We start from the raw sequence: 15092 nt of genomic DNA, 5'->3' as shown, positions 1-15092 counted from the left end.
TTTACATGTTATGAAACACATGTGTATTTATGCACTCAAAATAATGACATGATTATATCTATACTCAGTTAATTACTAACCTCAATGTTAATTACTAACCTCAATGTTAATTACTAACCTCAATGTTAATTACTATCTATGCGCAATGTCGGTTACTAAACACCCTATTAATTACTTTGTGTTTAATCCATGGTACAAATTTGGTACAATTCTTAGTCAAGAATGTATAATGTAAATCCTTCCTAGAATGATATAAATACAGCTCCTTTGGGTTGGAAGAACAAAGAAAATAGAATTTTAAATATTATATGTGTGATGAGTTACAAGTAAAATGTCTTCTAAGTTGTTTCTTATTTCCCATCTCAGTGCCTTGTGGTGGAACATTTAATGCAACTCGGACCCCACAAAGTATTTCGTCACCCAATTCATCAGACCCAGATGTCCCCCTTGCCACCTGTACTTGGGTCATTGAAGCTCCCCTGCATCAGCAGGTCGAGATAACTGTGTGGGCATTTCAGCTGCACTCTCAAGACTGCAACCAGAACTACTTAGAGTTTCAGGACCCACCGGAGGTAACAATTGTATGAATGACAGAAACATCTATAACCTTTTCATCAGAGTTTGCAGAACACTTGAAGTACTGAGGGCATGACTGGATAAGTTCTCAAAGTTACTTCCAGCCTAATGTGCTTTTTAGCCTTTTATGACACCCCCTATTTATAGGCATTAAGAAACCTGCACTTGGTCTGTAGGTCATGTGCCTATTTAACATCTGGGTGTCTTGGCAAAAGTGCCTGGCCCTGAAGTAGAGAACAGACTGTGGCCACGGAGAGGGAAGGAGAGGGCGGGATGAACTGGGAGGGTGGCACTGGCATATCTACAGCACCATGTGTGAAGTAGCTAGTGGGAAGCTGGTGCACAGCACAGGGAGCCCAGCTCCGTGCTCCGTGATGACCTGGAGGGGCGGGATAGGGGAGTGGGAGGGAGGCTCAAGAAGGCAGGGACATATGTATGCTCATGGCTGATTCACATTGTTGACCTGGAGAAGGAAATGGCAACCCACTGCAGTATTCTTGCCTGGAGAATTCCATGGACAGAGGAGCCTGCGGGCTATAGTCCATGGGGTCGCAAAGGGTAGGACACGACTGAGCTAGTAACATGCACGCACACACTGTTGTACAGCAGAAACCAACACATCATTGCAAAGCAATTATCGTCCAATTAAAAATAAACTAAAACAAAATAAAACAGAAAAGTGCCTGCTCTTGTGCCCCATCCTCAGAGACTGATTCCCCTATTAACCTGAATTTTTAAAAACTTTTCATTTTGTATTGGAGTACGGCTGATTAACAAGGATGTGATAGTTTCAGGCCATTAACCGGAGTTTTTGATGTGTGTCTCTGGCATTCTGCCTGCAGTGCTCCAAGCAGAAGCTTGTCTGTAGTCAGCGGGATCTGTGTGTAGAACAAAGTGGAGGGTTTGGTTAAGAAGCCATTTGGTACCAGTCTAAGGGGACTATATTCATGGTTTAAAAAACAGAGAAAAGTTGTTTTGTTTTTTTAAAAAATGGATCAGTCTGAATTGCTCATGGGGTAAGATGTTGAAGAGATTGTTGACCATAAAAGTGTGATGGTCACAGAATACCTGAGGATTTGGGCATCAACATCATGTGATTGACTAATTGTCTATGAGTATGGTTTCAGTGTGTCTGCCCTCTGATGCCCTCTTGCAACACCTACCGTCTTACTTGGGTTTCTCTTACCTTGGACAAGGGGTATCTCTTCAGGGCTGCTCCAGCAAAGTGCAGCCACTGCTCCTTACCTTGGACGAGGGGTATCTCCTCACCGCCGTCCCTTCTGACCTTGAACGTGGAATAGCTCCTCTAGGCCCTCCTGCGCCCGCGCAGCCACCACTCCTTGGAGGTGGGGTTGCTCCTCTCGGCCGCCTCCCCTGGCTTTGGACGTGGGGTAGCTCCTCCCGGCTGCCGCCCCTGACCTTGGACACGGGGTAGCTCCTCTTGGCCGTTCCTGCGCCGTCGCAGCCTGGCACTCTCGGCCACTGCCCCTGACCTAGTGAAGAGGAACTAAAAAGCCTCTTGATGAAGGTGAAAGAGGAGAGTGAAAAAATTGGCTTAAAATTCAATATTCAGAAAACGAAGATCATGGCATCTGGTCCCATCACTTCATGGGAAATAGATGGGGAAACAGTGGAAACAGTGTCAGACTTTATTTTTGGGGGCTCCAAAATCATTGCAGATGGTGACTGCAGCCATGAAATTAAAAGACACTTACTCCTTGGAAGAAAAGTTATGACCAACCTAGATAGCATATTGAAAAGCAGAGACATTACTTTGCCAACAAAGGTCCATCTAGTCAAGGCTATGGTTTTTCCTGTGGTCGTGTATGGATGTGAGAGTTGGACTGTGAAGAAAGCTGAGTGCCGAAGAATTGATGCTTTTGAACTGTGGTGTTGGAGAGGACTCGTGAGAGTCCCTTGGACTGCAAGGAGATCCAACCAGTCCATTCTGAAGGAGATCAGCCCTGGGATTTCTTTGGAAGGAATGATGCTAAAGCTGAAACTCCAGTACTTTAGCCACCTCATGCGAAGAGTTGACTCATTGGAAAAGACTCTGATGCTGGGAGGGATTGGGAGCAGGAGGAGAAGGGGACGACTGAGGATGAGATGGCTGGATGGCATCACTGACTTGATGGATGTGAGTCTGAGTGAACTCCGGGAGTTGGTGATGGACAGGGAGGCCTGGCGTGCTGCGATTCATGGGGTCGCAAAGAGTTGGACACAACTGAGCGACTGAACTGAACTGATCATGTTATTAGGTGGTTGACATAAAAAGAATGATGGGATTAGAGTGTAGGAATCCTGAACTGAGGATGCTGCCTGGTGGAGGCACCTGGGAATACATGGAATGTTTCGCTGCAGTTTGAGGAGCAACTCATACAGTGCAAGTTTGCTAAAGGGTGGTGAGAGAGGGCCAGGAACAGTGTTGGTTAGCCGTAGGGGCTTCCGAACAACGGAGATGCCCCAGGTGAACTGTAGTGAGCTCCAGCAGCCTGGCTGAGCTCTGACAACAGCCTAGCCCTTAGAGAGGACTTGGAGTGAGGGGGATGGTCCTGTTTTCAATAGGCAGGGGGCTGCCCTGTGGTTTCAGCAGAAACCTCTCCACTTCTCACCCAGCCCTCAGATGTGAGACATCTGTCAATTCCATGGCCAAGGTGACATCTTACTGCAGAGTGCTTTAAACTCTATAATTGGTCTCCATGGTTAAATATTTAAACTGTATTTTTATGTGCAGTTTAATTTCTGCTGTGGCCTATTCTCTTTTGAAACTAAACCTGCTGACCCTTGGCTTCCATTCCATTTCAGAGTAATGGAAACCCAGGAATTCGCTTCTGCGGTGGAAATGTGTCAGCCGTGCCCACGTTTTACTCCTCCACGAGCACCGCAGTCATCGTTTTCAAATCAGAAGTTTTCAGTATTAACTCTAGAGTGGGTTTTACCTATAAGATTGCAGGTGAGCTTGGGGATTTAATCTTTTATTCAGAAAAACTGCCATTATTACAATTACTGCTAGAGTTGACTCCTGTGAATAAATTAAGGTTTGTTGACACAAACCATACCCACGTGAAGTAAGACTTTACCAGAAGCCTTGCCCCATTTAGTAGATGACTAAAGCTGGCTTCTGAAGAGTTAAAGCAAATGAAATACTAATTAAAATGTTGAGAATGCAGGATATTAAGTTCATATTGTTAATTAAAAATATATACCAGTTACTATGTTAATTATGCTCTTAACCACATAGAGAAATCACTATGTATTAGAAAACTACTTTGGAAAAACCGAAGAGCCTTGAAAGAGTTACTTGTTCACTGTCACCGAGAAATTGATTTCCAGAGAACACTGTATGTAATGTTCGTTTCAAGCTTGATTAAAACCAAAGCTGCCTTTGATTAAAACAAACAAAAACACTCAGGGTGTTTTTACCAAAAATGGTCAAAAGCTATATCAGTTGTATCAGAATGAACAATTCATCAAAGTATTTGAGGAAACATCCTCAGACAAAAGTCTGTCTTGGAGGTAGAGTCTGTATGTCCAGAGTCTAAATGTCAGCCAGCTCTACCTCCGGATCATCAGAAAAGTGCAGAGAGTGCTAGAATGTTCATCTTCACAGGAGAGTCTTCACATTTCACATCTCACACTAGGATGTTTTGTGTTAAGACACTGCACTGCGTTTGCCCGGCACACTGTCCACCTCAGGTCTTGGGATCTCAGTCATCTCAGAGGTAAATGGAGGGGCTAGATTAGCTTTTTTCTGAAGTTTGCTCCGATTTAATAATTTTCTTGAATTACTCCTGTCAAGTTGAAGGAGAACTAACTATTGGGATGCATACATTAATTAAGATACTGTCTTTCCTCTAAGATTGCAATCGAGAATATAAGAAGGCATTTGGCAACCTACGGAGTCCTGGCTGGCCAAGTGACTACGCCAGCAACGTGGACTGCACAACCGTGCTCACAGCCCCCGACAACCACACCATCTCCCTCTTCTTTCACTCATTTGGCATCGAGGACTCAAGTGGCTGCACCCATGACTTCTTGGAGGTAACACGCGGCTGAATATCATGTAAATGAACTATGTAAAAGATGCTGGATCCCTAAAGATTTGTCACCTTTTCCTCTGCTACTGCTAATCATATTCCTTCCTCATTTCATTAAATTGTTCATCATCCCTTCATCCCCTAGATACCAACCATCTCCAAGATCCAGACATGGGAAATCCAGGAGAGAACAAGACACAGTCAGGGTTCCCCAGGGGCTCACAATCCATGGGAAAGACAAGACAGGAAGTAGTCTGCTCTTGTTGACCAACAGCCAGCAAGGTTAGGGGCACTTAACCCACCTGGGGACAGAGAAGGCATCTTGAAGGCACTGATATGTGGCTTGAGACTGGAAGGACCAGAGGAAGGTCAAGTGCAAAGTGCTAATTTTGGAGATGGAAGATATGTCTGACTTTAATAAGAAATGATACTAAATAGTTTACCTGATTTAGCTGATGGCCACAGTATGTTCGGGGCATCTTCAGTGTTCTCTACGGAGAGTGTCTCCTTGACCACCTGTTTGGCAGACACAAGAGGAGCGCTTTGTTTCTTCCTCCTCCTCTGAAGCACCTTTGCTCTTTGCCTGTCCTCCCCCACCACCCTACCCTCCTTCCCCCCAAACACACTGAGAGAGAACCCTCCCTTGTCTGGAGCTTAGCACCTATATTTTGCTATAAAAACCGCAGCGTTCTCTCCCGTGTCCTTTGCAGACTCTTTTGGAAATGTATTCATTCTTAGGAAGTAAACTGAGTTGCTGAGTAAGTCTCAGACGTACAAAGATGCTGAATCCCTCTGTGAATTGAATTCACACCTAAATCTTAATCCGAGAGTCCCTAAGTTGGCTGTGTTTCATGTACATGCGAATCTCTGGCAAGGTTTCCAAAAAGTTGGTTTGTTCCCCTAGACCTGTTATGGAGTTTTATTATCCTGGAAAGCGCCCCCCACCATAGAATTCATCTAAGTCCTTGGTTAATGACTATGCTCAACCTAGAGTGTAAAAGTTCTCAGAGGAAGCATATGCCTTTTCATGGGGAACCTTAGCCATGGTAGAAACTGGGAGGACATGGATGTAGCAGGGAGGAGATGAGAGAAGGACAGTCTTGTTGGCATCAATCAGGTTATTAAACTCAGCCCTACGTACGTACCCACCATGGAGGCTGAACAGTTCCATGGAGCATAAAGCAGAAGTGAGAGGTGGAGAGAGACACAGAAAGAAGACAAACCATCCAGACAGTTCAGAGTCACAGTGCAGCTACTCCTGGTTCACATCAAGCCCGAGTTGCCCGTTAGTGACTAGCGTGAACTCTGCTATTTGCCTCTGGATGCTGGGAAGCAAGGGCGACTCTCTAGCCGCCAAGCCTTAACCCATAGAAACGGGTCTGAAACTTCCCATCCAATAAGCAAAGACAGGAAACGGCAGCTCAGGCCTGCAAAGCCCAGCTGTTTCTGGTTTTCAGTGGGAAGATTCTGGCACGGTTTACTGCAGCCTCAGCATTCCGTTCATGTTAACGATGATGAGAATGGAAATTTATCAATGAGGATTCTGAATGTATTATACCCCTTGAAGGCCAAGCTCTCGACCCCATTTGAAATCTGCCTTTGCCTTCAGCAACCCTTTCAGGCTCATCTGCACTCCCAGAGATGCTCTCTGCTCTCCTGTCCCATTCCTCCTGTGCAGAGAGAAATGAAAAGGACGATTCATTGGCATATTCCGTGAGAATGAATATCCCGCTCCTTCTCTTAGAGCATCAACTTTCTAAAGAGGATCCAGAGGAAAAAGACCCATGTCCAGACTGGAGTAGGGCAGTTGGACTTCTGTCTGCTGACTGTGAACCCGCTGCTCCACCCACAGCAAGGCTACTTTGTATAAACACTTAGCAGAATAATCCAGAAAGGCATTTTTCTCTCCTGCTGGCTACTCTATAGACCTAAAAGGAATCTCTCCAGGGACTCCTCTCGTGGTCTAGTGGTTAGGACAGTGCTTTCACTGCTGGGGCCCAGGTTGGATCCCTGGTCGGGGAAGTAAGATCCCCCACAAGTCTTGTGGTAAAACAAACAAACAAAAAGTCAGGGTGGGGGATATCTCCTGAGCAACACAACCTGACCAGACTACCTACCACACCTCTGAAGATATTCTGTGACTTAAGACAACCAACAATTAACCACATGTTAAACTATGGGAATATAAAGGGAACAGAGGCACTTTCAGGATTTTAAATACAGGTATCAACTCAATAAAGTCAGCATCCCTCCAGGAGGGGCTGGATCCAGCCCAAACTCCTGAATCACGTGTGTTCATAGCCCTCAAGAGTCCTCCTCCAATTGGGGCTGATTGTGAATGTGTAGCGGGATCCAGGCTGGAGGGCAGAATTTGATTGAATTTGCCATGTGGTTACCACAGGCACAGGACAGCTCGTTTCCTGTTTTCATGTGTGTCTACACCATGCAATGATTTTCTCTTTTAGAAATCTATTCAGCTTCACAGTGTTTTTTTAAAATATATCTAAACAGTCAGAAATTTTATAGATTGTTTTAATTATGTCCTTTTCCCATATAGAAATTCATTTTGTTTTGACTTTATCACACTTTGTATGTTGTTTTTTCATGGTCCCGTTATAGTCAACCCATTTTTAAGGAGAGATAAAAGCATAACTGCAGTATGATGAATAGACTACCACAGAGTTAACTGGAAATGATGCAGATATTTTTCTCCCCGCATCTTTTTAAAGTTCACTTTAACTACATTCTTTGAAGCATCTCCCCAAGAACAAAGATATAACTAGTTTGTTATACAGCAATCAACTAGTTGACTTTATCAGCAGAAACATGCCTCCGTGTTTTAACTGCTGGAGATGAATACATATTTCTGAATCCAAGTGTAAATAGTTTTTGATCTACAAATTTCATGTTTCTCTCCTTTGCAAATGAAAGTGCCATCTGAGTGTAAATGTATATAAAAAGACAAAGTTTTTCTCAAAAAAGTTATTCAAATAGTCTCATGTCTTAATGTAGAGCAATGATAGATCAGAAAAGAAGGTACTATATGTCTAAGTGTCATCATTAATGGTGCATTTTTAAAGGTCAGAAACGGAAGTGAGAGCAGTTCGCCATTACTGGGCACATATTGTGGGACTCTGCTGCCAAATCCCATTTTCTCCCAGAGTCATGAACTATACCTTCAATTTAAGAGTGATGGTGCAACTTCTGGTCGTGGATATGAAATTATCTGGACCTCTTCACCCTCCGGTAAGACACTGGCACTTTGTCAGGGCAAGTGATGCAGCCGAGAAAAACATACAGTGTCTCATAGAAAAGACAGTTAAAGGGACCTCATCTTTCTCCCCAATCTGTGTACTTGATCATTTTCTGTTAAAAAATAGAGATTTTTTTTAATGATGAAATTATAGATTTTAAAAATTCTACTTGTATTTATTATTTCTCTAAAGAATATATATCTACATATGAGGCACAGATAAGGTATAAAGATTTTGTAATTAGTTTATACATTTTGATTTTGTCATATTTTAAAAAATTTTTATGTATTTATTCATTTATTTTTGACTGTGCTGGGTATTTGTTCCTAAGAGGGCTTTTCTCTAGTTGTGGAGAGCGGAGGCTACTCTTCGCTGCGGTGTGTGGGCTTCTCGTTGGGGTGCTTTCTCTTGTTGTGAAGCGTGGGCTCTAGGGTGCAGGCTTCAGTAGTTGTGGTAGGTGGGCTCAGTAGCTGAAGCTCCTGGGCTCTAGAGCACAGGTTCAATCATTGTGGTGCATGGGCTTAGTTGCTTCAAGGCATGTGGGATTTCCCAGACCAGGGAGTGAACCGGTGTCTCCTACACTGGCAGGCAGATTCTTTACCACTGAGGCACCAGGGAAGCCGATTTTGTCATATTTTTAACTTTCGGTTTGATCATCAAGGTGTACTTCTCTGAAAATTAAATAAAAGTTTGCCAAAAAGTTACAAACACATCCTTGAGTACATCTAAGCAGCTGTGTTCCTTGGAGGCCCTCTCATTTCTGAATAGTCCTGGAGATTAATGGCTCTTGCAGGGCAGTAAGCACCTTCCTGCAGTTTGGGTTGGCTGTTTACTGATGAGTGAAGGAAATTTAAGTCATGTCAATACATTTAACTCAAGAAAGAAGGAATACTTTTATGAAATGTCCCTGAAAATATCTAAAAGCTTTCAAAATAAGAATGTGGAAACGATTCATTTAAATATCCCGAGTGACTATAAAAAGATTCTATCAAGACAATTGTGGATAATGATTTCTTGGTACCTGCACAAAAGTAAAAGATGATCTCTATGCCCTAATTTTACAGATAAAGAAATAAAACACCCAACTGATGAGTTGCCTTAAACGCACAGCCAGACTGTGGCAGAGGCAGGCCCAAACCCCCACTGGTCAGAAACCCGGCTCTGTGCTCTTTAATTATGCTCTACAGTTTCTTCCTGCGTACAGCGTATCTGGATGCCCATGCCATCTGGTCTAAATCATGATAGATTTCCTGTGCAAACTGACAAACCGAAAAAATTAACACCGATACTTAAAAAGCTTTGGCTTTCTTTTTAGGAGGGAGGGGGAACTACCCTGGTGGTCCAGTGGTTAAGACTTTGTGCTTCCACTGCAGGAGGTGTGGGTTCAGTCCCGGGTCAGGGAACTAAGACCCCCACATGCCACACGACTTGGCCAAAAAAAAAAGAAAATAAACTTTGACTTTTTAAGCATATCAGTCTTGGAGCTATCAGTTCTATGCCTGGTAAAGTCACTTTTTTTTAGTAATTACTGCCTCGATGGACATGAGTTTGAGCAAACTCTGGGGGATGGTGAAGGACAGGGAAGCCCGGGTTGTTGCAGTCCCTAGGGTCACAGAGAGTCAGACACGACTGAGCTACTGAACAAACAACAAAAACAACAAATTACTGCCAAAACCTAAAATAAAACACCTGTTTCTGTGATCCTGCCCCAGAATTTCCCTTTTAATTTTACTTCACCCACATCATCACCAAGTCACTGCCCTTGAGTCAAAGTACTCAAGATCAATCCAAGTCCTATACCACCAAAGTAGCCAAGATTGACTTCACTCTCTCCTGCAGTTACTTTATCAAGATCTTGGTTTTCCCATTGCATTCTCAACTCACTATTTTCAAAAAACAGACCTGGAGGAAGTCGGTCCTAAGTGGTGAGCTGCAGGGAAAGGAATATATGGTGGAGGTGGGGATGGAGGGGGCAGGTGGTGATGGAGGAGAAGGATGTATGTAGCCCATGAAGGCACAGAAAAAGGGTTTCTGCCTCCACTTTTCCCGCAAGGAGTCTCAGCACCTTAGGAAAATGTTGCATTGTCTTAAGTGCACTAAAGCACAGTGGGTGGTTTCTGCGTGACTGAACCCAACTCCATGCTGCTGTTTCCTGGCAGGCTGTGGTGGGACTCTTTATGGAGACAGTGGCTCGGTCACCAGCCCTGGCTATCCGGGCACTTACCCAAACAATACTCACTGTGAATGGGCCATCCTTGCTCCAGCTGGAAGACCGGTCACCGTCAGCTTTTACTTTATCAGCATCGACGATCCCGGAGAATGTGTCCAAAACTACCTCCTGCTCTACGATGGACCCGATGCTAATTCTCCATCCTCCGGGCCCTATTGTGGCGCAGTGAGTAGAATAAGCTTTTAAAAAATCCAATTATCATTTCAGAATAATTAAAGTAGCTTTAAAGGGCATGTTTAAAGGCAGACATGCAATCACAGAGCACAACATACTTTCATTAATGCAATTCAGTTTTCTGACTTTCCTGTTTATTTGGGGAGCACGAGTGCCACCTAGTGGACTTTTCATTAAATTAATAATGGTGGTAGTGGTGGTTTAGTCTCTATGTCATGCCCGACTTTAGCCCACCAGGCTCCTCTGTCCATGGGATTTGCCAGGCAAGAATACTGGAATGGGATGCCATTTTCTCCTCTAGGGGATCTTCCCGACCCAGGGATCAAAGCCAGGTCTTCTGCATTACAGGCAGATTCTTTACTGACCCAGCCACCGGTATTATTAACCGTTACAAAACTTGACTGTGCATCAAAATTACGTATGCAGTTATTTAGCATCACAGACTTCCAGTCCCCACTCAGCCCATAGAATCAAAGTTTTTGGGGGAGCACTTGTGGCCTGCTGCTTTGTGGAAGTTCCATGTGTGGTTTAAAGGCACTGTCCAGGGTTGCCCATCCATGTTATTTCTGCGTGACTAGAATTACAGTCTTATCTCTGTACCTGCAGGGGATCGGTCCCATGGCCCCCCACAGATACCACATTCTCAGGTGCTCAGATCCCTTATAAAAACTGGCCTAGTGAGTACAGTCTGTCCCCCATATCGCGGATTCTGTATCCACAGGTTCTGTATCTGCTGGATTCTGTGGTTGGTTGAATCTACTATGTAGATTAGCAGATTAGTCAGCCCTCTGTCCTTACAGAGGGCTGACTGTATAGAAATGTTGGATGCCTGGCTCCATTCCATTCACCGCTTGCTGAAAATTGTGGGAACTCTTTGAAGAGATTCACAGGGATATTAACAGTTGTCCTGGGGACTGAGAGTTTGTTTTGGTAAATCTCAGATCTCCCCTGAGCCCTCCAGGAGATTCTGATGTTGACTCAACATTGCTGCATCCCCCCTCGCTGCCTTTTGTTTTATGTCCAAGTGGATGGATGTTTCCAGAGCTTCAGTGCGAGGGATGCATGACTACTGATGAGAAGTTAGCTGTTTCTTACTGTTTCGCTCTTTGCTCATTTATGCTTTCTGATCAAACTAACAGAGAATTGCCTCTGCTGGAAATCTAGAGTTTTTAGACTATAACTACAGTTTATAAAATTAATAGTATTATCAAAAATATTTTTTAAAAAACCACTTTTCTAAAACTCTGAGAATTCTCCCATATATTCTTCTAAACACTTTTGAGGAATATATTTCCATACACACACATATTTTATCCTGTTTTGTGGTTTGGTTTTTTTCTTCCACTGACTGATACATCATTAACATCTTAACCGTATCATTAGGCAAAGTGGTCTATCATATTTAATCACTGGGTGGTTTTCTCTTGCATGGGTGCAGCTTAATTTCTGGAACAAGGCTCCTCTGGTTTACAGACAACACATCATAAACTCTCTGGTAGCTCTGTCCCTCTACACAAAGCTAATTATTGAGGGAGAAATCTGGGTCACCTGACTAGTGGATACTGCCTTGCAGTTATTCACAGGGGCCCACAGAAAAGAGACCCCAGTAAATGAGTCACAAGTCAGATTTGGAAGCTAACTGGGCCGTAGACATTTAGTTGAGAGTTGTAGGAATTCCCCAGGGGTCTAGTGGTTAGGACTCGGTGCTTTCACTGCCATGGCCCAGGTTCGGTCCCTGCTGGGAAACTAAGATCCCACAAACTGCACTGTGCAGCCAAAAAAGAAAGAAAGAAATAAAGAAATTTGTGAAAATTTCAAAAAGAGATTATTTTCAAAATATAATTACTTTATGTCTGTATGACTTTTTTTTTTTTTTTTTTTTGGTTTTCAGTGACTTTCAAATATACAATTCCATTTGATCCCTGGACTTTGCAGATAAAAGAAAACTGAGGCACTGAGAGAGATTACGGCCATTTAAACTAATGTCACATTAAATTCAAGTCTGTAATTAGTTATGTCTCCTTTTCTTAACTATTGATGTTTGTATTATTTTCCCAGTTTTAAATTTTCTTTAGTAAATTTAGACCTAGTTTCCAGAGTAATTGTTTTATGATTTAAAGATACCATTGATTTAGTTAGTGTGTGAAGCCCAGCAGGGTCAGTGTATTTACAGAAAAACAGGGGGAGTCCCTCCTTGGATAGCTAGTCATAAAATCATTGGGAAATGTTTTCTTTTATGATAATTGTCATTGCTCACTGGCATCTGAGTTACAGAATCTGAACATCTAGAAGCATGGAAGAATGACAGGGAAGTAAGGAGGAGTTTACATTTTTTTAAAGAGAAGGAGTTTAAAATTTTTGTAATCTGCTCATACTAGTTTGTCAGCACAGAATAACAAGTAGAAATTTGGGAGCAGGTTGAAATGGAAAGAAAAAGTGTGTGCACACAGCAATTGATCCATATTGTGTATCCCTTAGTATCTCTTTTTAGGAAAAAGAATTCCTGTGCTGTGCTCACCTGAATAATTTCCTGCCTTGGAAATAAGTCTGGCTGTTTTTTGTTTTTGATGACTCTGGGTAGGACTGAGGCAGGGGACCTGAGCAGAACCAGAGGAGCAGGGCCCCAGACTGCAGCCTTGACCCTGTGTGATATGCTTTGCTTCTGTGCCTGTTACTGACTTATTTCCTACCTCACCTCTCCCACTGGGATGTCAGCTTCATGAGAGCAGGGATTTTTGCATGTTTGGTTCATTTTTTATATCCCTAGTGCTAATAACTGGAGAAGAAAAGAGACCCATCTACCCACTCTTTCTACGCACACAGATACACACAAACACAACTGTTCCCCACAAAGGATATGAAAATCATCCCCCAGAGGAAAGTACAGGTGTTGGTGAAGGGAGTAATATACTTTATTCAGATGTTCATTTTAGTTGCGGACATAAGTTGTGTTTCCCATCAGAAGAATGAAAATTTCAATAAGAACTTGAATTGGAAATTGAAAGTTTAGTGACAGTTTTATTGAAATGCAATTCACATACCATAGAAATCATCTACTTAAAGGGTAAAATTCAATAACTTTTAGTCAGTTCCCGGATCCAGGAAGCTGTTGTCACTGTGCTTGATTTTAGAACATTCTTGTACTCCAGAAGGAAACCCTGTATCCATTAGCAATCACTCCCCATTGCTCCTTACTTTCCGCGCCCCCCCACCCAGCAATATTCTTGTGTAAAGTCTCTACATTAATACTTAGCAAGATCACTTCTAGACACATATGAAGGTTTACTGAAAATTCTAGAAGGCTTCTTTATGTTGTACTTGTTTACTACTACTGACATTTCTGGGAAAATGTTCAAATTTTATATAATTTGTTACTTCTTTTCTTTTTCAATTTTAGGACACTGATATAGCTCCCTTTGTGGCCTCATCACATCGTGTCTTCATAAAATTTCACGCAGAGTATGCAGCCCGACCATCAGCGCTCCGGTTAACCTGGGCCAGCTAGACCAGTGAGGCCGGGTCTGCCCAGCACCTTGGATATTCCGCAGGGGCTGGACCCTCCGGCCTCACGCTGGACAGGATCCTTGACCCTCTGCCTGTGCCACTGAGAATAATCTGAACTTTTATGTGTTTCATCAAAGTACACGTGGAATCAACATTTGTACTTATTTTTTGAATGTAGAACATAGCTTCTTTAATCTAGTATTTTGAGCTGAAAATTTCTAGAATCCCTTAAAGGGTTGGAAATGATTATGGCCTGTGTGCTGTACACTTTCAGAAGTTGATTAAATAGAAGTATGGTTTTCTCTGTGAATGTCAAATTAGGGATGATAAACCTTACTGAAATCTCAACAGTAGCGCTGCATGTTCTTTTTAACTCACTGAAATTTGTCTTTCACTGTAGGTCTGTGTAAAACTTCAAGTTGAATAGTTCCATTTTGAGAAAGTGTATGACTCATTCAGGATAGGAACTCCAGAGCCCAGTTGCCTGCGTCTGAATTTTAGCCTTTCCAGCCACTTCCTTAACTCTCCGGCCCAGTTTCCCTATGTGCCACTTGTCTATTTGGACACAACTTCACAAGATGTGAAGTTATACCTAGTTAAGCATGCTTTCATCAAGTATTCTGCTATTTTAAATCTGGAAACATTAGGTTAAAAATACAAAGTTAAGTCTTATGAAGGACAAGGGACCAAATGAATGAAAGACATTATCAAATGTGTTACTTCATCTTCCTCTACTACTCAGATGCCAGGGGAATGATACCTGCACAGACTACAGAGCCACCTAAATGAGATAGTCTCAGCTTAGCTCTATCATGGTTGGATACATCAACTTTGTGGAGGACTCTATTGGAAAGAATGGTGAACATGATGAAGAGACCATCAAACCCAAGTTCTTGACAAAGCTGGAACAATGGACTGAAACTCTCGAGACGAAATTTGATGGGAATAGATACAAGATTTAGCTTTTTTATCTAAAAATGAATCACAGAGGTACAGAATATGGAGAAAGTTGAACAATAACCTATGAAATAGTAGTTTTATCTGAAAGCAAGATTAGCATATGCAGCTTTCAAACAGTAAGAGATGATCGGATCTGTGATTGCATCATTAGAGTAACAACGTCTACAAAAGTCATTTTTAAAGAGTTATTATTTCTAGGAGGCATGTGAGAATATTCAGAAAGTGCATCTATCAAGCAGAGATAGCATAATCAATCTTTGTATGTAATTTTTAAACTAATAACAGGAAATAAGAATATTTCCCCCATTCTGTAGGCCACAAATGGAATCCAAAAACAACAACAATGACCACATAATA

The 15092-nt window shown here is 42.5% G+C and overlaps 1 protein-coding gene across 2 annotated transcripts in view; it reads left to right on the top strand.

The window, feature by feature from the left end:
* Nucleotides 1-14123, top strand: part of CUBN (cubilin) — a 290799-nt gene extending 276676 nt beyond the window's left edge. For both annotated transcript variants that reach the window (XM_070800876.1, XM_070800875.1), the window contains 6 exons: nt 367-572; nt 3382-3529; nt 4436-4617; nt 7694-7859; nt 10027-10262; nt 13669-14123. In XM_070800876.1, the coding sequence (XP_070656977.1) occupies nt 367-572; nt 3382-3529; nt 4436-4617; nt 7694-7859; nt 10027-10262; nt 13669-13776 (1046 nt within the window). In that variant the 3' untranslated portion in view covers nt 13777-14123. The remainder of the gene's footprint in view (nt 1-366; nt 573-3381; nt 3530-4435; nt 4618-7693; nt 7860-10026; nt 10263-13668) is intronic.
* Nucleotides 14124-15092: the final 969 nt, after the last annotated feature.

This window comes from Bos indicus, chromosome 13 (genome assembly GCF_029378745.1).
Source record: "Bos indicus isolate NIAB-ARS_2022 breed Sahiwal x Tharparkar chromosome 13, NIAB-ARS_B.indTharparkar_mat_pri_1.0, whole genome shotgun sequence".
In the NCBI taxonomy this organism is placed as follows: Eukaryota; Metazoa; Chordata; class Mammalia; order Artiodactyla; family Bovidae; genus Bos; species Bos indicus.
This window is presented reverse-complemented; position numbering and strand designations above follow the sequence as displayed.